This window comes from Syngnathoides biaculeatus, chromosome 7, assembly GCF_019802595.1.
Source record: "Syngnathoides biaculeatus isolate LvHL_M chromosome 7, ASM1980259v1, whole genome shotgun sequence".
NCBI lineage: Eukaryota > Metazoa > Chordata > Actinopteri > Syngnathiformes > Syngnathidae > Syngnathoides > Syngnathoides biaculeatus.
This window is the reverse complement of record NC_084646.1, coordinates 13,708,981-13,731,828: the sequence shown is the minus strand read 5'-3', so window position 1 is coordinate 13,731,828 and position 22,848 is coordinate 13,708,981. Positions and strand designations below refer to the sequence as shown.

Below are 22,848 nucleotides of genomic sequence, written 5' to 3'. Positions count from 1 at the left end.
AATGCATAGATGCGTAGCATTCTGCATTCTTGATTAGAGTTATGAAATCCCAGTTTGAAACTCAAAATTGTTTTGTAAAGTGAACCCTGTTCTGAAACCCAAATGCTAATTTAAAACCCTAATCTTGTTTTGAAACCCTATTTTCAAATCCCAACCCTATTGAATATAAACTGCATTTTGAAAACCTAACCTAATTTTGAAACCATAACCTTGTCTTGGAACCTTAATCCTGTTTTAGGCCTAATATGAAACTCATACCCCATTTTGAAAGCCCTAATTTAAAATAGCAACCCAGTTTTGAGACATCATTTTGAAACTGTGAACCTGTTTAAAGACTTAATTTGAAACCCAAACCCTGTTTTGAAACCCTACCACTGTCTTGAAACTGTAATGCTAAATAAAAATACCAACCCTGTTTTTAAATCATAAGGCTTTAACCCTATATTGAAACCCAGTTGAAAATTGAAAATCCTAACCATTTTGAAATGCTACTTTACAACCCTAACCCTGTTCTAAAACCCTCATTTGAAGCCCACGTTTTGTTTACGAGCTACTTTCAACACTTTCAATTCGTTATAAGACGACATGGGGACAGACCTGGCAAACAATGTTGGTGAGAAAATAAATTGACCATATTTAGACAAGGTTAGGGTACTGACGCCGACTGTAGTTAGTCCAATATTTTGTGTCTGGTGAGTTCAAATAAACTACTACTGCTACTTTTTCTTCCATTCAAATATTTAATACCAGTCAAGCCTGATGCATTATAAAAAAAAAAAGGCAAAATAGTAGAAATATTTCCTGTAAAAAATAAGGTCACGTGGGCTTGTTGACGGCTGTGGCCGAACTTAGGTCATTCAGAAGCACCTGCAGCTCTTGCAGTCTGGACGCCAGCCACGAAGGAGGACGAGGGGGAGGCACTGGCTCCTGTGTGTCGGTTTTGGTTGTGGTGAGCGCGTGGAGGGCTCGAAGTGCGTTTTCGGCTTCCTGTGTGTAGCGCCTATACTCCTCGTCCGCACCGCTCTCCTGACGGGCTCGTTTGGCTTGCGGCTGAGTGATAAAAGATGTTTAATGAAGAAAATCAATGCGTACAACAGAAATACAGGTTTGGTCACAATCACATATTGAGTTCATTGAAATTTTATGTATCAGAAGTTTGAGTGGGATCAGTATTGGTGACTACTCAAGTATGTGAACTCATGCTGATAACGTGAAAACAAGTAGTGTCATCCATCCATTTTCTGAGCCACTTAGCCTCACAAGGTTCATGGAAATGCTGGAGCCAATCCCAGATGTCATCAGGCACGGGGCCACTGAACTGGTTGCCAGCCAATCGCAGGGCACATGGAGACCGACAACAGTCACACTCACAATCACATCTAACGTCAATTTAGAGTCTCCGATCAATGCATGTTTTGGGGATGTGGGTGGAAACCGGACTGCCTGGAGAAAACCCACGCAGGGACGGGGGGAGGGGGCCTGGGATTTGAACCCCGGTCCTTAGAACTGAGGCCAACGCTCCACTGCTGCACCACTTTGCATCCCTAACTGGTATCAAATATCAATTATGACAAAATATGGACAAGAATTGTCTCTCATCCAAAGGTGGCTGCAAAAAAAATTTTTTTTTTTTTTTTTAAATTATATATACAGTACAACCTCAGTTCTCGACCAAAATCCGTTCCAGAAGGGGGCTTGAGAAGCGATTTATTTGAAAACCGAATCAATATTTCCCACGTCTGCGTACAGAGGCTGCGTTATGCACAATAACGCGCATCGTGGATCAACTGGTCGGGCCGCACACATTGTTATTTCCGGGTTTTTTCACGGTGCGTTCAAATTCACAATAAAGCGCGTCGTGGGTCAGCTAATCAGGCCGCGTTGTTACTTCTGTGTTTTGTTTTTTTTCGTCGGCGTGGTGATTCACAAGAAAGCGCGTCGTGGGTCAGCTGGTCGGGCCGCACACGTTATGTTATTTCCGGGTTTTGTCGCAGGCGTTCGAGTACCGATTTTCGTTTGAAAACAGGAGCAAAAAGATCTCAAAATTATCGTTCGAAAACCGATTTGTTCGAGAACGGAGATGTTCGAGAACCGAGTATTACTGTGTTTGTGTGTATATATAATATATATACCCTACTACATTACAAAATTTTCTGGTAAATGTCTCATCATATCGAATAGTTTCTAAACCCAAAACGACGTGAAAATGGGGGGGTAGAATCATCCCAAAATGTTCCTGAGATGCCTTAAGGTTAAATGTATTCTGAAATGTAAAACATCATATTTGTAATCAGATAACAGCAAGCATGCTACTAACCTCTGAATGCGTCACCAATTGAGCGGACAACTCTAGGGCAGCCGGCTTTGAGGCCTCCAGCCTGTGGTAATGTTGCTCTAAAACTGTCTTCTCCGCTTGAGTTCTTTCTAGCCGTGACTCCTCGAGTCCTTCTGCTGCGTTGACTATCTGGAACAGAACACGGACGGACAACTTCACATCCAGCCATCAGACAGGGTCACTTGACAAATGTTGAATTTGCTTACCTTGCTCAGAAAATTCACCACCTTGCTTTTGGTTTCCTCCACGCACAAACTGTACGAAATGACCTCTTCGTGGTTTGTCACCTAAAAGGTCAAAAGGTTATAACTGTTACGTTAAAATAGGGTGACTTTTCATATCAGGACTCTTTTATTAATTCCCCACTTTCCCTACCTCTGCAAAATGAGCAAATGCCTCCAAAGCGTGCTGATGGAGCAACCAAGAGGAACTTTCTGCTAACAATTTTCCAAACAGGCTGCCCAGTCTGGGCAAAATATCACTCTGGAGGCAACAGAAAAGACAAATTCAACTAACATTGCTTTTATGATTGGCTTGTGTCAATTCCGACGTCTAATCCAAGTGCTGCGATTGGCTCGGGTCAACCGCAATGTTGTCATTGACTGGAGGCACATCACAGTGTTGTGACTGGGGATAGCCAAATGCGAAATTATGATTGCCGAGTATCAAATCCAGCACAGTGGTTTGGCACACGAGCCAAATGCTAAACTACATTAGACACCCAGCCAATTAGTGGATTGATTCGATATTATTCACATTCAATGTAATGTTGTGCTACTGTGAAATCAAGTGCCGGTTGCCTACTGTGTTGTGATTGACTGGAGTAAAATCCAGTGTAGCAATTGGCTAGAATCTAATCGAGTGTATTGCTTGGCATACTACCGGATAACTAAACTGAATTTGGCACAAACCAATTGTAATATTGGATGTGACTCGGGCCAATCACAAGACACTAACCAAACACTGGATTTCACCTTGGCCAATTACTACACTGAGTTTGACATATGCAAATCAGAACACAAGGTTTGGCTGGAGTAGAATCTTGCTTTGCAAATAAATTCACGTCAAATCCAATGTCCTGATTGGCTGTAATCAAAATCATTGTTGTGATTGTCTCATGTCAAACCCACCGCAGAGATTAGTATTATGACTTGTGTCAAATTTAGTGTTTCGATTGGGTGGCATCCAATCCAGTGTTTCGATTGGCTATGTCACAGTATGAGTGTTGTGATTGGCTGGCGCCAGTACCTGGCTGTCAGGAGGAATGAAGACCTTCCCCAGTGACGAAAGGAAGTCCAGAGCAGCCAGGAGCAGCTCATCTGGACACTTTTGAGACACGACAGAGTCCACGCACACCAGCGCCTGGGACACACACACACACACACACCACACACACACACACACACAACCAGCATAACACAGACAATCTCCTTGATGAGCTCAGTGTAAACACACCTGAACGATGACTTGCGTTTCCATGTTTTTCACTAAAACTGCCGTTACTGACAAAAGGAGCTGCAGAGTAGAGTGGAGCACCTGATGCATCCGCACCTGCGCAATACGGAGAGAAGAGTTATGCAATCACATGACACACACATATCCACTACGTAGAATAGGACCGCATACCACACACATCCCTAGCGGATAATGTCGCGGAGTACTCGGGGAAAACAAAAGGCGATGTAGTTCTATATCCATGAAAAATGGTGCACAGACCTCACACAACTCAGCAGACTCCGCAGCCCACTTTTACAGTCGCTGTTTTTGTCGTTCAACATACTTGCCAAATAAAACGGATTCAGATTCTGAAAAACTGCATCCACCTATATTCACAGGTCAGCACCCATAGATTTAACCTATTCACAATTTTTTTAAAACGTTTTTCTTTTTTTGCCCTAACAACCCCTAAAACTGCTTAATGGCAGTGTTTCCTGCTTATTAAATTCATGATTCAATTTTGGGGGTTTGAATTTTTTCCCCTTCATCAATGAGATTATAAAGGGTGTTAATTCTCTCTGGCTTTTCGCTGTCCAGTGACTCGAGGGGGCCCACTGTTTAGTTTAATGATGAGTTTTCGGGTGAAATTTCAGGAGGCACCTAAAACTCAATCTTTACAGGTCGTAGTTCACCCCAAAAGCCAATGACTTTTTCTTAGTATTGTGTGCCTCACCTGATGTGGTGTCATTCTCTGCCACAGTTGCGTGACTATCTTTGATGCAGATGACGCACACGAGGTTTGAAGAGGTGACTTTCCCTGAACCACCACCAGGAGGCACTGTAATACCGCATTCTGGAAACCCAACACCAGTACCATAATTGCACAGTATACCCTCACTGTGGAATGACTATTTAAGAGCTTTCTTTTGTAGTGTCCAAATGTTAAACTCTCATCACGTGTGCCTCATTTGGGTCGAATATGAGTGTCCTCACCACTTTGCACACTTGGCCCAGTTTGTAGCCTCCACACTGCCAGTCACTCAAAGCTTTTTCACCTAAGGTGATGATGTCGGCCTCCACACGTTGACAGGCATCGCTCGAAAGAGCTCTGAGGACGACGTGACGCCATATTGGGAGGTTTTCAGCCTCGGATGGAGGGAAACGAGCCAGTAAATCCATCTAGGTAAAAACAATATACTAGATAAGGTATGGTCAGACATAGCTATAGATGTGTCTGAACTAGCGGAATGATCTATCCCGCAACCGTAATGTGTTAAAACTAAGGAAATTATCATACATTTCAAACAGTTCACTGTGCCACCAAAATCAGCACTATCCATTGTGAAGAGGTACAAACAGCACAATCATGTATTTATGCGCAGAGTTGGACTCTAATCTGATATCAAATGAAAACACTGACAACATTGTTAACCGAGCAAACCAGAGAAGCCATTTTAATGAGAAAACTGCCAACAGAATTATGAACCTGCTAGCTAAGTTTCATGAGAGAACCCCCAATTTGAGTGTAACATTTGGATTAAGCCTGGGGCAATTTGTCACTAACACTACACTTTTTGTGAAAGATTTAAATTAAAATATATTTTTGTCTTTCGTACATGTCCCGTGCTGCATTTTACTATGAGCACACCCAGAACGAAGCCCGTCTTCATCTATACATTCGAGGTAGCTTCGTCTTCTTCTACATGCAATTGCAGTAGATTCTTCTTCTATGCGCTAAAGGTAAAGTTGCCTTCTTTTACAAATTGGAGGCATCTGCACAGAATGCATTATGGCAAATGGCCATGTTTTACCCATTACATTCGAACAAGTTTTTCTTATACATTCAAAACATATAGCTGCTACTGACCCCACCCCTTCTTCCCACCCCAAAAAAAATATTTTAGCCGCATCGTTACATATGCCCGAGTTCACAGCGCTGGGAAAAAAGTAACAGCTCATCACCCAGAAAATACTGTTGTCAAGGTATCAGAAGAAGTTTCATTTTAAAGAGCCGTTTAAATACTTTTTTTTTTTTTTAATATGATTCAAAATGCAGTTTTTCCCCCACAAACAGGTATGGACCATTTTGTAGCCCTCCCACCATGATTGGATACTGCTAACCTGATGGCTGGGCGTCATGAGGAATAGCATGCGTCTGAGCAGCAGGCCCAGGTGGTACGTCTGGTAGCACTCAGCTGAGCAGTTTTTCACCTGAGGAGGCACAAATAGAGAGAGGAGGGCGCTAATGGGCTCAAATCACCAAGCCAAGAGCGGATGGAAAAGTGTGAGATGTGGCCTCAATTTATCGGATTAAGGAAAAGGTGTTTCAACGACATCAATTGTCACCTCCATCAGGGCCCACCACATGCTGATCCATAATCCCACAGAGAGATGATGGATTTAGTGTTATTTTAGCATCAATTACAGCACTGCACAAGACTGAGGTTCTTCTAATCCTTAAATCTCTCAGGTAAGATAGATAAGGCTACCAAAATAAGCAAACATTGATTGAAACTCATTACATTCAGTTACAAGTGAGTTACTGTTTAGCAGATGATTTTCCAGACATCATTATGTTAAAGAGTGTAGCCTTCATAATAAGATGAAGTTTTCAGATGGCATAATATTTAACAAGTGTGTAATGCTATTTTTTTTTTTTAGATGCTTCTTGATTGTTGAGGCTCTTTTGAGGAACCCTCAAATTGCATAGCGTGGGGGTGGGGGTGTAGAGAATACTCACTAAGTGAGCAATGAGCAGGACATGATGGAGACAAAGTTCTGCTGTTCCGTACCTAACAAAAGCAGATAAATACAGTATTAAACAATATAAACAGAATACTGGAGCTAAGGAAGAGAAAGGGGAAAAGAGAAAACACGCAATTAAAGCTCCCCTAATAAAGTTTATAATACACTCGATTTTAAAATTCAACTGTAAATGTGTCACAAACTATGATTCACAGATCCTTTCATGGAATTTGAAACTAATCTTACAACAGGACTTATAAATGATTTGGTTTGGAAAAATTACCCCCAAAACATGCGCATGCAGTGAATACACTCCGTAACATCTATTAACAACCCAGGCTAAACTTAGCTCCTCCCAAACACATCACTTCAACATAAATTCTTTGTACTAATTTTCTATTTTACAGGGTTTTAGTGCAACGTTGTGGCATTTCAGGGCTTTTTCAGAAAATGTACAAAATGTGAATGCTGTAGGTACGTTTGATCAAATAGATGGGGAGAGGTTACAAAAAAAAAAATGAAACGTTGAATTTGTGAAAAGTGAACCCCAAATTAGTGTACCTAAAAAGAAAAAAATACACAAATATTATCCTTATTATATGGACAGATTTGCTGTGGTCACATGATTGATGGTGCTAAGATGTACTCTTATAATTGGGAGTGTATGGTAACGAATCATTTGCCTAATAGCATAGTTGCCAGTCATATTCGAATGTTTTCGGAAAACAAGAAAAAACACTTGACAATTTTTTTTTTAAATTATTATTTATATTGTGACTTGGGCAATGATGCAGTGAGGCTAACAATAAAAAGATATTTTTGTCTCTGATATCTTATAATCTTTTGCACTAACCACGTCACAGGTAATCTTATACGCATATTGATAGTCATAAAGAAGTCTTCCTCACCGTGCAGTGAAGCACCACACGTCTGCAGCCAACAGTGCAGTCTGAGTGTCAGCTTGCAGCGTCGCCTCCAGCAAACATATTTCCTGCCAGGAAGGAAAAAAAGTTTATTTTCCCTGCAAAAAAGGTGGATCTGGAGTCAAAACATTCAGAGAAAATGTTGTCAAAAAATGAAACGAAAGCAGTAAAAAATGAAAGTGCACATGTTGCTTGTATTGAATGAGAGGAAATCCCTCAGCAAGCACAGGCAAGAGCCCAAATGTGATTAAGAGTCAAAATAAAATAAAGACCAGATTTCTCAGCAAATCAAAACTTGTAAAGTGAAGCTTTACATAGTGTGCATGTACATTTTCTGGAGTCGTATTTATTTCGATGTGCCACCAGCCAACACAGCAATGTTTAACCATCACTGGCCTACAGAGTAGTATACCATTAAAGTGAGTGCAATTATTTTTATTAGGTTGGGGGGTGTTTACAAGCAGTTATTTTTATGTAGAACTCACCAGAATTGGGAAGTATTGCGGAGGAAGCACAGCCACGCTGGCGCAGAGGTGCACACACATGTGATGGTACAGAGACACCCGACCTTGGGCCTGTCCTTTAGTCATTACCCCCGGCAACAACACAGCCAGCTTCCGCTCAGCATAGCAATGCCGGATGCTACGGAACACTGCCCTATAGAGAGAAAGCCTGGAGACACAAGTCTAATAGTTTAGTAGGACACTTTGATTTTTTTTTTTTTTACCCAAAACCCTATGTGATCTACAGCTTGAATAATCATCTTTCTACTTTGGCAGTCACTCACGTTTATAAAATGTACGGGTGTGGTCAGTCATGCTTGCAGATAAAGTTACGGGTGTGATTAGGGATGGATTCTCAAGACCTTAAAATAATTTATTGGATTAGTATAACATAACTGTAAATTAACAAGTACATATCTAAAATAGAAAAACAAAATTTCAAACTTAGAAATGATAATTTCCAATTTCAACTGATATTACATGCAATGAAAACCCTGGTGTAACTGAATTTCCTTTGACATGGCTCATGAAGATGACTTTCGACATAAATGCGCTCACTGTACGCTCTGAACATGTGCGTTTGGCATCACTTCCGGACATGCTCAGTATGGTTAAATTGCATTTCCTGTTTCTGGGTGAATACTGGTTGTTTTGGAGTAGGCTTGTTTAGTTAACGTTTATGAAATAAACACGTAAATTAATGTCAAGACTACACAAAATAAGCGACGTTTTTTTCAATATCTAACAAATTTACAAATATATAACGAATTTTATGCAGGTGATTCACATTTGCGAGCACGGAGGTGCGCGGGCGTGAACAAGCTCGTCAAATGTGAGTGACTGCATAGGTAATATTATGCAGCGAGCCATTTAAAACTACCCTTGATGTTCGATGTTACCGAGAAATAAGCTACACGAAGCAACTTTACCTGGGTGTTTCCTCTGAAAACTGACTGCCAGATTGCCAAAGCTGCAGCACCTCCTCAGGATGGGAGGCCAACTGATCCAGCACATTGGCCAGCAAAAGACACTGAGGAAGCTCATGCTCCGGACTTAACCCTACGTAAAACAGTGAAAGTGTTCATAAATGTAAACAAACATGTTGTGGTGTACTTTTTGTTGTGGTAATAATTTGTTACATTTGTACGATTTTGGCCAAGTCGTTTAACTGAACTATTGAGGACAACCATAATGCATTTATGACAGAGGACATCATGATTAACTCAATGAATAGTTCATTTATCAACTTAAATATTTTAGACTTGTATTTTAATTTAGAATAAAAAATAAAGATCAAAATGTATACATATTTTTAAATATTTTACAGTGAAAATTATTATTTGATTTGAAATGGATTTGGGGTTGTAGTTGCACTTTAAAATGTATAAAATTTCAATGTGTATTTTACAATATTTTGCAATACATATTTTTACATTTTTTTTTAGATTTGCATTTAAATTAAATATTGGTATTTACAAATGATATTTAAGATGTGCATTTGAAGAGTTTGTTTTCAAAACGAGACATAGGCATTTTTTTCAGATTTACAAAACTCGCGCCAAAATTATCCATTCAGAGCTGGATAATTTTGGCGCGAGTTTTGTAAATCTGAAAAAAATGCCTATGTCTCGTTTTGAAAAACTCTTCATTTTATTCTTAATACAGTGAGGTGGGGTTGTGAGGATAAGCAGCCCAGATAATGGATGGATGGATAATTACCAATATACCTTTGTTCATATATGACAGAACAATGAAATGCTTACCCATTATGTGAAATGTAAAAAACTGTACATCCACCTATTGCCTTTCATTCAACAAAGCATGACATCCTAGCTTTGTTTAATTAAACAGACACAGATTTCATACAAAAATGTCTTTTTTGGGACATTTTTGTTTGGTGATGTGCTGTGGGATTATTTTCTAATGAAAAATGGGCTGCCTTGGCTCAGAAGAGGTTGGGAAACACTGCTTTAAAGAACCTATCATGTCCATTGCTCACACAAACAAACAAACAAAAGAAAGCATACATTGAATTTGGAGAACAAACTCACGCAGGTCTTCCTGCAGGACAACTTCAGCAAAAGCCCTGAGAGGTAACAACTGAAAAAGAAGTGCATCCAAGGGAACAACGGCCGCTGTGTACAGCTCCTCGGAAAGAGACGGTGGTAACGCTGGTGCAAACAGGCTAGGGGGGAATGTACTGAAAGACAGTGACACATTTCCACATTGCTACAAATGTGTCAAGACAAATAGTAAATTGTTTTCATAACATAAACCAGATCACATGTACCTGATAATCTGGAGGTACATTTGATGAAAGCTTCTGCACGATCTTGTTAAGAAAGCCTTGAATTCCTATTAGAAAGTGTAAGAGCTAAGGTGTAAATGTTGATGAGAGGAAAAAAAGATGTCTTTTTTTCCTGACCTTTACATAATGAACCAAAGTGTTGGCAAAAAATCTACACATTTTTGCAGTTTTCTGGAACAGCTTGTGCTCTGTCGTCTGTGTTCCCTCCTAGCAAAATGGACAAAAGTGCACAAGGCAAAAAAGCTGATCAATAGCTACTTGAGACTTTTGACTTGAAAATATCTTATGCAATACAAAACACATCAAATGAGGGGGTTCACTACAGGAAGTCATTATTATATAAATGCGATACAGTTGTGCTGATTGGCAAGCATGCATCCACAGACCTGCAGACCAGCGAGCTTTATCTGCTCTGCCAGATCCACCACGTTGTGGAAAGAAGCCAACAAGTTGTCACACAAGCTGGAGCTGATGTCGCCATGATGCAGATGCTCCTCCACCAGTGACTGGTACTTGAGACTCTGTCTGAGCATGTGAATGAAGCTTTAAAAAAAAGTCACTATGTAGCCAGATTAGATTTAAAAATTAGCCTAACCATTCCTGTTTGAACACGGGACACTCTTTTCTAACGCTCATCTTAAATTACCGTAATTTCCGGCATATAACTCGCGACTTTTTTTCCCCCCACACACTTTCAAACCTGCGGCTTATGTGGCGATGCAGCTAATTTGTGCATTTTTGTCCTAACGGGCGCAAGGGGGCACTCGAGCAGAACAGGTAAGAGTGAGACCAGTGGAATATATCTGCCGAGGAAGTGACTTTTATTGGTATGTTTTTTTTTTTTAAACCAGCCCTGTTAGCACTGCGGTAGCGTTAGCGCTGTGCTAGTGTGTTATTGCCATGTCCCAGTGATTTTTACGGGTTTGCTTTTGTTTTTTTAAACCAGCCTTTTTAGCGCCGCGCTACCGTGTTTCTGCTGTGCTATTGCAACTTCTCAGTGATTTAGTTATGTTTTTTTTAACAGACTCTGTTAGTGCTTTGCTACCGTGTTGCTACTGTGCAGTTACCACGGCTGTTTTTTTTTTAACAGTATGTTTTGTTTTAACCAGCCCTGTTCATGCTACCGTGTTGTTGCTATGTTAAGCTAAGCTATGGTATTAAAACTTTGAAAACTTTGTACCATCTTTCTTTGTAAGTATCTTGTGTTTCAATGTGGGCACTTGCGGCTTTTACACAGGTGCTGGTTATGTATCTACAAAATTGTATGTACTGGGTGAGGTTTCTAATCTGGTGCGCTCTGTAGGCCGTAAATTACGGTAATTGTTCAAATTAGTAGAGGGGCTTTGAACAGTTCTTCTACCTTCAAATTACTCAAAGGACTTTTACAGCCTCCTCGTTAATCTATGACGCAGCATCCGGAGGAACTGAAAATTAGGCATCTTGCTCAATGGTCACAAGGTCTGAAGGTGGAACCCAGAACCTTCGGGTTGAGAAACCAGCACTCTACCACCAAAGGTTTTCCACCCTCAAGTAACACTAATTTATACTATTTTAACATAAAACTGTTTGATTAATTACAATATTTACAGAAATATTCTCAAATGCTGAGATTTATTATTGTATATTATCACCAAATCATATTTTGGCCTAAAATGTTTAATATTTATATTCTAATATTTGTATTCCCTTTTCTGTATTTAAAAGTATTATTTCTGTTTATTATTCATGTATATCTGAGTGTGGTACCGACTTGATGAGGAACTTCCACGTGTTTGCATTCAGCGCCATGTCCAGGTTCGAGATGACCGAGCAAATGTCCAGGAGGCTGTGAATTACTGAGGCACATTTGGGGGGAAACAAGTTACATTCATTGGAAAGGCAAATAGGAAAGAAGATAAAAATTGTGCAGACTCCTCGAATGGTCCAACCTATGACAATGTCAGAGACATCCTCTTCAGAACAACTGCTATCAAGGGAGAGCTTGTCCAGCAGCTCCAAGAGGGCCTTGTGGAGGGCGTAGGCCTCCTTGAAGAGGCTCTGCAGCAGGTCAGCCACTAGGGAAAGGCGGCCACAGTAGACCACCTCACTCTCCTGTCCACGATATGTCAAGAAATATCCAAAATTCTCAAGTGGCACAGTGACATTTGAGTTTAATGTAGAGATCAAGAAAATTAATCGACAACAAATTGATGATCACATTTATCAAAAACTATTTTGACAATTGTTTAGAAACATTACATGACTTAAAAGTGTCCAAAACTGTGGAATTTGAAGCACTCAACAGTAGGTATGATCAGATTTTTGTAGTCCTCCATGAAAGCAGACCGATCTAACAACATTGATTAAAATGTTTTGCCTATTTCCTGACGAATGTGACGGACCAAACCAGGGACTAAATTATAGCCAACCAATGATTTACATTTCATGCAGTGTCAAATTTAAATGTCCTGTTTTTGAATAAGGTCACGGAAATGTAAAAATGTTTTTATCATCACTGTTATCAATTATTCGAAAAATTCATTGAAAGATTGCTGGGCTTTTTAACAATAGCTAGTTACATCCTCTCTAATCCAAATGTCCCACTGACAGTAGTACGGCTTTACGTTGACGTGACAAGAACTAAAGTCAGTTTTTAATTTTAAGTCACAAGTCTTTTGAACTATGAGCCACCCCTTGTTTGACATTTTTTCCTGAGCGCAGCGAGCCAAGACTTTTGTCGTACCTTAGCTTCAACATGCTGATGCACGGGTGAAGTATTCCAATGACAATACTAACCTTACAGTGCTGAAAAGTGTCTCTCAGCACCTTCAGGATGCACGTCGGTAATGTGCGGATAGACACAAGATCCCGAACCTCATCATAAGTGCCGACGTGACGCACACATGCAGACATGGCATCAATTATCTGCATCAGTGACTAAAAATGAAGCATTATTAATAGAGTACCAAAGGAGATAGAAGGATGATTTTTGTATTACAAATGCACAATTACTGTGACTGAATTAATACAATTTAAAAAATGCTGAAATCTACCTGCAAAATGTTCCTCAGTAAAGAACAGAGTTCTGTGTTTTGACTGGACAAGCCTCCAACTTGGAGAGAAAGTTCTTTCATCATATTGTCAAACATAATCACCGCCTGGAGACAAAAAAAAAGGTAACCACATTTATTATAACACTGCAAATGCATGCTGCTTACCTTTGGTAAGATCTTGGAGAAGCATTCATTTTCCAGGTCTGAAAGAGCAACATGAGGGAGGAACATGTCTGTTATAATCTTCAGTACACCTTAAGTTGGGAGGGGAAAAAATATACATTGATAAAATTGCTCAAATACAATTAAATTGAGAAAAATAGAGCTAAACTTACGTATATGGTCATCCCAGCCCTCAGACTTGTGATGTAAAGAGTATGCACAGTTAAATAAAACCACAAAAGAAAGCACAAGTCATCAACATTAAATGAAAATCAGTAGAACTTCATAACGTGTACTGTAATGATGAACTTAGTGTTCATTTGCTCTGTGCTCTACTGCAGTCACTCACATTTGAAAAATGTACAGGTGTGGTCAGTCATAAAGTTACGGGTGTGGTCCACCAGTTATGCCTAAAGATATAAAGTTACGGGTGTGTGTTCTGTTTCTTATTATGAATGTACCCCTTTAAGAGTGGAGGGGGGCGGTGTCAGGTAAACTAGGAAGTAGAAGAAGACTGTAAGCTTCCGTGTTGAAAAAAAAAAAATGTCAGGCTGTGGTTTACGGCACTGGATCGGTTGTCATGTGTGCTGAGTGTGTGACAAGTGCGTAATAAGCGACGTCTTTCAATATCTATGTATTTCTACTCATAACAAATTTTACGCGCGTGATTTTTCATGCTCGACTGTGCAGATTTCCGAGTGCGATGCCGCACGGGTGCATATGCTCCTGTCAAGTCACAGTGACTGCAACTGACACTTTAAAATGCTCCCAACTTACATCAAAAGGACTTTCGAAGAAGTCACAAAGCCATGGCCCAAAAATCTGTTTTTGTTTTTTTTTCTTGTAGGTATATCAAAGACGATGCCATAACAATAAAATAAACTGGCACCGCTCGCTCCCTAAATAACATTCAGTTATCATATAGAGATGCATCACTAAAAAAAAAAAAATTAAAAAAAGAGACTTCCTTGACACCAAGTACTATTTTAGCCAGTGCTTTGGTGACATCTTCAGTTTCATAAACATTGCAGAAACAACATTAGCAGCTGAGTTTTTCCAGAAAATAGCTTAGGTTAGGTTCAACAGGGAAAAAACATGAATGGGTTCACTGCTCTTTAAAAACAAACAATCCCTTGTAGCTGTTACAAATGTTCAAACTTTGTTGTGTCCTGACGTGTGTCACTGTTGTAATTGTCTTTGAGCTCCCTTGTTTGGACCGCGCTTGAAAAATTGGTCTAAATCGCTCATAGGGTTAGATCAAGGATTTGGTTGGTTCCTAAATTCGTCATACAGTCATACATATAGTCGTATAATGACAATAAACGGCATTTATTCATATGAGTGTGAATGTAATGGCCCTTTAGAAGACAAGAGAGGATCGAAGAGGATATAGTAAGTTTGGGCAGGACAGTCTTGAGCTGCTGGCGGCAGGTTTCCTGGCTCCACTGCGTCACCTCGTCCAGGAGAGAAGTGTTGGTCTGGGACATGACGACGTCAGTCTACCTGTACAGACTGGACAAGCTGTCCGAACGAGTCCGAAACAAAGGCAATAACATGTGATTCACATAAAGCGTGAGTCAACTAGTTGAGTTTGCCCAACAACATCTGGACTTTAAATGAATAGTTTCAAAAGGGGAATTACGTGGCTGATCCCATTTTAAGCTAACCCTGTAACTTCCAACTGTTTTTAAATGTAGCACATTAGCATAGCATCGGTATCAATTTTAGAGTTACTTACAGCTTTAATGGCGAGTTTTCGCTGTCACTTCCATGTGTGGCGGCGATGAGGGTTAACTTGATGTCGGCAACTACATGTTTTTAATTCCTTTCCCAAACGTAAAAATTGCTGTGTTAGCCAACTAGCCACTTTCATGCCTTCGCGCGACAGTTTCAAACGGATGTGACGTCAGGCTGCGTTCCGTTTTTGCTGTGAGAGGAGCACATTGCAGTTTATTTTCAATATCAGATTTATTTACTTTGGAAATGGTGGTCGCAATTACAAGTTACCCTGTTGCAAATATAATACTGGTGTAATGATTTCAATGACTTCCTCAACGTATATATAACTAAGAACGTTTGATTGCTTTTCTTGATTTTGACCTGATTCATCAAGAGGAGCCCAGAGAAGAAAATAAAAATTAAAAAAATAAACATTAAAAGCAAATACCTGATGGGGATACAGTACTATGTATATGAATAATACCGTATATGAGTCATACTGTTTGCCTTCACACTGATCGCTTAATTGGTTCTCTGCATAGTGTACAATACTAAAATATAAAGCAGTCTCGTGAATTTACCCTTGAGAGATCACCCATCCATCCATTTTCTTAACCGCTTATCCTCACGAGGGTCGCGGGGAGTTCTGGAGCCTATCCCAGCTGTGAACTGGTTGCCAGACAATCGCGGGGCACAATGAGACGGACAACAGGCGCAGTCACAATCACACCTAGGGGCAATTTAGAGTGTCCAATTAATGTTGTATGTTTTTGGAATGTGGGAGGAAACCGGAGTGCCCGGAGAAAACCCACACAGGTATAGGGAGAACACGCAAACACACAATACACAGACGGGATTGAACCCGGGATCTCAGAACTGTGAGGTCAACGCTTTACCAGCTGATCCACCGTGCCGCCCCCTTGAGAGATCATAATAGTTTTAATGGTATTAACTCATCATTTTAATGATCATTTATAGTCCATATAATTCCCTACAATTTTGTTTTCTCATATCTGTCCAATATTTGTAAAAATGAAGCATGTCACACAAAAAAGTGACTTCAATATGCTTCAAATAGTAAAAGGGAATTGAAGAAATTAAAATTAAGAATTTTATTTCAATTTAATTCTTCTTTTCCTTTTGAATTGATTAATTAAAATATTTGAGTTTACATAATTTAACTATCAACTGTCACACTATATTTCTATCGGTGGAAAGAATCAAACATTGTCATCATCCACAAACCCATTACAATGTACAACAACGCGTTGAGGAATTTACAAGCTTCATCTGGAGTTTTCTGTATGGCAGCCGATGGGCTCAGTGTGTGGGAAAGCTATTGTTTCTCAAATGAGGTATTTAGATAGGCGCAAACAATCACCCCTTCACTGCGCTGCGTTTCCCGGCAGAGCGCAGGACGTGTCTGCTGCCGTCGGCCCGGGAAGGAATTGGCTTCTCTTGAGAGAAACTTAAACTGAGCCTCCAAATGATGAGACCCACAAGGACCTTGTGACTTTTTCTCTTGACGTTGTGTTTTGGCATGGTTTTGAAACCTCGTTCTATAACACGATTTGTTTTAATTATTAAAATTTGGCAGGCTTGTTCATAACACTCCTTTGAGGTGTGCCAAATTTAGAGACGGGTTTCTTTTCACTTGACAAGGGATTTAAATAACCACATTATATTTAAAGGTCTAGGGTCATGCCTATAAACATTCTAAAATAGATATTGTAATGAAAAATAGATATAACATTATTCACTGCAATGTCTATATGAAAAAATAAATATGAGCGAAGACCGCGTCATCCATGCGCAAAGTTCCGGAAGTCTCATTCGACATTCAAGTGTTTGCCATATTGGCTGCATCTTCTGTCTGTGACATCACACTGGGACATTCGCCATTGAAAACACGCCTTGCCACCTACTATGGGAGACGAAAACGCCCCCTCTGACACGGAAGCTCTTTTCGAAGAAGAGAACATCACAATCGAGTGAAGTAACCGGGGCAATATTACCCTATCGTTTCGAGCCATATTTAGCTGATATGCGGACAAACCGCATGCGGCCAAACCACCTCCCTGTCCGATCCACATCCGCGGCGGAGATGAGCTACTGCGGGCTGGTGCCGCGACAAGCCACCCTGGCGGTGTCGACTCCACTGATCACGGCTTTGGCCGGGGTGGCACATCAACACACTTAGCACCCCTGATTTACGGATTACGTCCCCCCAACTATTATTTTTTTTAGTAGCTGTATACACACCGACCTGTCATTTGGAACACACGAAGCTCTTGTCTTTTGCACCTGTGCAAACCATTTTTCACAACAAACCGGGTCTTTTGGAAAAGTATGAAGAATGAATCCATCCTCCTAAGTGTTCGAACAACATCCAGCAATACAACGACCTGGCGTTTTGGCTGACACGAAGGAACAACGCGCTACCTTCCAGCAGTTAAAACTAGGATAAACAAACGAGACCGCTTGAGTGCGTTGCTGCTGTTAACGTCACTTCCTGGTTCTCGTCGAAAACAAATCCCTCGAGAGGATTTTCATGCCAGGACTTACAAAAAGCCATAAACTTCAAAATCATGTATTGTGAAAACGGATGTGTCCATTCCGGCTTTTTTCCAATAGTAACATACTAAAAATCGTGCATTTCATGACAGTGGAGCTTTAATTTTGTTGTCAGTATGATTGACACCAACCCTGCAAGTGGGGGGGGGGGGGGCCCATACCAATAAAGGGGGCCAAGCAGAGGATTCTCCACACATTGTTGTTGCAGTGTCTGATGCTGTGAAATTGGTTTGTCATTGACATAGGAGAATATCAGGCACCTCTCGGGGGCCCCATCAGCTCGGGACGCAAGGCAATTTCCTGGGTTGTTCGCCCTGCTATGGCATCTCACCATATCAAAATACAGGTGCAGTGCCGCCTTGAGATATCTATACCTTGACTTAAGTGTTTTTGGGATGCAGCAGCACAGTGGATCAGCTGGTAAAGCATTGGCCTCACAGTTTTGAGGACCAGGGTTTGATCCCCGCCCCGCCTGTGTGGAGTTTGCATGTTCTCCCGGTGCCTCCGTGGGTTTTCTCCAAGCACTCTGGTTTCCTCCCACTTCCCTAAAACATGCAACATTAATTGGACACTCTAAATTGCCCCTAGGTGATTGTGAGTGCAGCTGTTTGTCTCGATGTGCCCTGCGATTGGCTGGTGACCAGTTCAGGGTGTACCACGCCTCCTGCCCGTTGACAGCTGGGATAGGCTCCAGCACTCCCGTGACCCTCGTGAGGATAAGTGGCAAAGAAAATGGATGGATGGATGGATGGATGGATGCATGCATGGATGGATGGATGGATGTGATGAATGCCATCTCTTGGTCAATCATCTGAGATATGTGTGCAGTCCATAATCCTCACCGCAATGCGGCAGCTGCAAAATTAACAGGAGAGGACTCCTTGTAATTGAAGGGCAACATCAGTTGGTGGCGGTAATGCACCTATAAATCACAAACTAAACATCCATCCATCCATTTTCTTCACCAATTATCCTCACAAGGGACACAGGGAGTGCTGGAGCCTATCCCAGCTGTCAAGGGGCAGGAGGCAGTGTACACCCTGAACTGGTCGCTTTACCAGTTGACCTACCGTGCGGCCCAAACTAATCATTTTCACCAATTTGAATTAAAAAAAAATAAACGTGACATCTTTGTCATATATTTTCAGTGGCTTGTAATGGCATTAATGATTTCACTTATGCTACAAACTGAGCATTTTCACCTATTTATTCTTGTGATATTTTTGTGTTTTTCCCCCTTTTTCATATCAATCATGATTTTTCATTGATTGGCTGCCCCATTCTCACCGGTTTCCATTTGAAGGAGCCCACTAAGGTTCCTGATAACGGGCAAAGCTCCACTTTCTGTTATGGCCATGTCCGGACCACAATCCAGCATTTCCCTTTTAGACGCGAAAGCGGCTCAGATGAGTTTTCCGAGAAAAGAGGGCCGAGTTTCACAGCTGAAGACTTTTCCCCGCTGCCGCCCGCTTGAAGATAATGGAAAGTTTATCGCTTCTCAGGAAACTGGCTCCGGCGTAAGGATGCAACCTGGAAGGAAGATGGCCATTTGTTTTTCTCCTTTCAAGGTCACAGGGTGATGGGCAGCGTTGCCAGCGTGCTATGTTGGGCCCTCCGTTCAAGGCGAGGAGGCCTCCGAATCCTCTTCTACGGAAAACAATGAAGGTGGTGATAAAAATGGCTCCGGTGCTGAAGCGCCAACGCGCACCTTTGGGAGCTAAGTCAGCTCAATGTGGGAAAGCACCAGGAAGAGGATGTAGCGGTGATACTATATTCAGAAAATTAACTACTTTAGTGGATTACACTCTAGCCACTTTGCCAAAAATTTGTTTCAGGCTCAAACTGTGGCCAGTAGCATAGTCGTACTTTAATATTTTAAGATTCTGAACTGTCATAAAAGAAGTTAACTATACTGTATATTCATTGATATTCATCTGTTTTCTGTCGCTGTCTGAGCTAGAGTCTATCAAATGACAAACATTGATTTATCAAAAGTCTACACACCCTTGATCAAATGCCAGCTTTTTATTTTAGAAAACAAATTGAGACCAACATAAATCCTTTCGGCAGCACAGTGAATCAGCTGAAAAGTGTTGGCCTCACAGTTCTGAGGTCCCGGGTTCGATCCCAGACCCGCCTGTGTGGAGTTTGCAAGTTCTCCTCGTGCCTGCGTGGGTTTTCTCCGGGCACTTTGGTTTCCTCCCACATCCCCAAAACATGCAACATTAATTGGAGACTCTAAATTGCCCCTAGGTGTGACTGTGAGTGCGGGTGTTGTCTGTCTCCATGTACCCTGCGATTGGCTGGCAACCAGTTCAGGGTGTACCTCGCCCGTTGACAGCTGTGAAAGGCTCCAGCACTCCCCGCGACCCTCATGAGGAAAACGGATGGATGGATGGAGAAATCATTTCAAAATTTTACACCTCAATGTTACCTATAACTTGTGCAACTGAAATTATATGTAAAAAAATATAAATATATATATAAATAAGTAAAAATAACTGAGATGTGGTTGCACAAGTGTACTCACCCTCTTATAATCAGGATGTGGCTTTGTTCAGAATCGACCAATCACATCCCGACTCTTGTGAAATGGGAGTAGCCGCTGATTAATCCCAAATAAAGTTTTGATTTTCTAGTAGGCCTTTAAAGACATTGGTGGTTTTTAGCGCTAACCTGAAAGTTTTGTCCTCACACCGACTGCTATTTTGAACTGCTCAGAATTCCTTCATCGATGACTTTTCGGACCCAGTTTGTGCTTAAAAAAACAAAAAAACTGGCCCAACACATGATGCCAGTGTACTTTTGTTGATTTTTAGTGTGTGTGTTTTTAATATAGCTTTTGGAATCATGGCCAAAAAGCTCAACCTTGGTTTCATGACTAAATCTACCCCAAAAAAAAAAAAAAATAAAACTCAACACACTTGTGGGCTCATTCATTCAGATGTTCACAAACAATTATGAGTATGAATTCAGTCACTGCATATGCTACTTGTTACAAGAGGGAAAAAAAACTTTTTGATAATTGCTGTTTTAATTGAACACAATATGAACTGTTTTCCTCAGCCCATTTTTATGCACGCTTAAATGTACAGTTTTCCATCATTCCGGAAAGCAGTAGTCCACTTTGCTGGCTTTGATTTATTTTGGCAGTATTGTCTGTTGGCCCCCACAGTCGAGCAAGACCTTTTGAGTGAAATCGCACACAGATCACAAATGTAAACATTCAACCGTGCTAAGATAAAGCACCTCTTTCCCTATTGGGTTTTACATTAAAAAAAAAAAAAAAAGAAACACTTCCTTTGAATCACAGGATACGTCTGTGATTGTAAATGTCTCACTCCTTCCTGACTTTACGCTTGGCACGCTGGCTCTTGATTGTGATTATTCAATTAAAAGTAAACGTATGAGGGTGTCATTCTATTTGTGTGTAAAGCTTACTCATCCCTGCGGCCCTTTAAAAATAATGAAACCTGCACTGGCATACAATTGTATCTGATCTATTTGTCACATAAAATAAACAAGTACGGGGTGTGACTCTTGGGTTTTTAATTCATAAAGGTGTAATTTTTTACATTTTTATTTTTTGTCGTCACTCCAGGTGATCTCGTAGTCGCTGAAGACGCTCTTCAACTTCTCCGCTGACACGGAATGGTCGGCTTTACCGAAACCCTGAAAACGCAAAGAGAGGCTGTGACAAGACGATCTGTCCACTTAGCAGCCACAAAATTAGGGAGAGGTTCACATCCTAATGCAATCCAATACAAAAGCTCCATCAGGAATATGCTTTTTGCGGAGATCATAATGCTTAGTGTCGAATGACACCGTAGTTCGTACCTGTATTATTTTATTCTGAGTGCTGTTTGGCCATGTAATGTTTGAAAATTGTTGTTAATATTTTGCTACAGCTCTTGCATTAGATCGCAATAGCAACATAACCATATAAATGTGACTTTTAATGGAAAATTTTGGGAAAATGGCTTACAGTGGACTCTCCAAACACCCTTATTTTTTTCTCTTGACTCTTGTGTTCTATCTTCCCTCCACCAAGGCATTGACACTCCATCCCCGAGGCCTCCACAGCAGGTTTGACCTTCTCAAAAATATGATCTGCAAATAATTCATAGCACGCCATGAGTGAAGCTAAAAAGATACCAACTCGAAATACCCCAATCTGGATACGACAGTTACTGTATTTCCACACATTGAAATTGAAATTCCTATATTTTAAAAGGTCATTTTATATTCTGCACAAGTTCCAAAATGACCAAGTCGGTTTACATCTCACTTTTATCCTACACGGTCGAGCTGTTACCCCTTACAGTCACGCCCGGCTAGCTCAGTCGGTAGAGCATGAGACTCTTAATCTCAGGGTCGTGGGTTCGAGCCCCACGTTGGGCGTAAGGTTTTGCAGAGTTCCCCATTACCGGACTAATCAAAGTTAACTCGAGTGCATCTTAACTCATATCGAGCAGGCACCAATTTCAGCTGGCTCGTCGTATGCTTCAACTTCCAGGTGCTTTAATAAACGCTTCTATTAAATAACAAATGTGGTTTTAATAGCTGACTGCACCTGAGCCGGTCAGTTAACTCAAACAAGTTGGACCCCTCTGCATGTGACATTTCCGTCTACTTACTGTGATACTCTGCACTTTTTGTACCGCGGACTATTTCTTTGCTGAAATCCGCGCCTTTCACTTTCACTCGGACCAAAATGTACTTGAAGGTTCCCTCCGGATCAATCTCCACGTCGGGGATGGCGGCCAGGGACTCCGACATTATTGTTTGTTTCTATGACGTCGTACTGACAGTCTAGCCTGCTCCGGAAATATAAACGCCTTATAAGGACTCCGGCATCTACTTCCGGTCTTAAAGAGACAGGAGCCCTTTTCCCGCTTGCAAAAAAAGTTTGACCGAGCCCCTGTTGGCCGAGAGATGGAAGTGCGGAAGTAGACGAGGGCTTGTACGGTGGCAGTGAACTCAACTTACTTCACTAAACGGGCTTCGCATTCTTTGTTCCCATTTCCAGTTGCAATTTACGGTCAAACTAAACATACATAAAAGAGAATTACACATTACATATTCCAAGCATACATATAGTTTGTTTTTT

At 41.0% G+C, this 22,848-nt stretch overlaps 2 protein-coding genes and 1 non-coding gene across 3 annotated transcripts; 1 reads left to right on the top strand and 2 right to left on the bottom strand.

Annotated features, from left to right (window-relative positions):
• Positions 1 to 730: 730 nt before the first annotated feature.
• Positions 731 to 15,763, bottom strand: firrm (fignl1 interacting regulator of recombination and mitosis). Its single transcript, XM_061825995.1, has 25 exons — positions 15,746 to 15,763; positions 15,184 to 15,372; positions 13,619 to 14,966; positions 13,449 to 13,537; positions 13,284 to 13,388; positions 13,027 to 13,167; positions 12,180 to 12,342; positions 12,002 to 12,086; positions 10,638 to 10,776; positions 10,369 to 10,458; positions 10,234 to 10,298; positions 9,995 to 10,143; positions 8,873 to 9,002; positions 7,926 to 8,112; positions 7,426 to 7,508; positions 6,513 to 6,564; positions 5,894 to 5,983; positions 4,766 to 4,951; positions 4,506 to 4,625; positions 3,791 to 3,886; positions 3,584 to 3,697; positions 2,711 to 2,818; positions 2,542 to 2,622; positions 2,318 to 2,464; positions 731 to 1,050 (listed from the first exon to the last, which is right to left on the bottom strand). Exons 4-25 carry the CDS (start codon positions 13,512 to 13,514, stop codon positions 817 to 819), a joined length of 2,631 nt encoding a protein of 876 aa, XP_061681979.1. The 5' UTR covers positions 13,515 to 13,537; positions 13,619 to 14,966; positions 15,184 to 15,372; positions 15,746 to 15,763; the 3' UTR covers positions 731 to 816.
• Positions 15,764 to 21,270: 5,507 nt separating this feature from the next.
• Positions 21,271 to 22,553, bottom strand: si:dkey-51e6.1. Its single transcript, XM_061825262.1, has 3 exons — positions 22,376 to 22,553; positions 21,724 to 21,848; positions 21,271 to 21,410 (listed from the first exon to the last, which is right to left on the bottom strand). Exons 1-3 carry the CDS (start codon positions 22,515 to 22,517, stop codon positions 21,318 to 21,320), a joined length of 360 nt encoding a protein of 119 aa, XP_061681246.1. The 5' UTR covers positions 22,518 to 22,553; the 3' UTR covers positions 21,271 to 21,317.
• Positions 22,067 to 22,139, top strand: trnak-cuu (transfer RNA lysine (anticodon CUU)). The gene has a single exon. It is a non-coding gene; the product is annotated as a tRNA-Lys (tRNA).
• Positions 22,554 to 22,848: the final 295 nt, after the last annotated feature.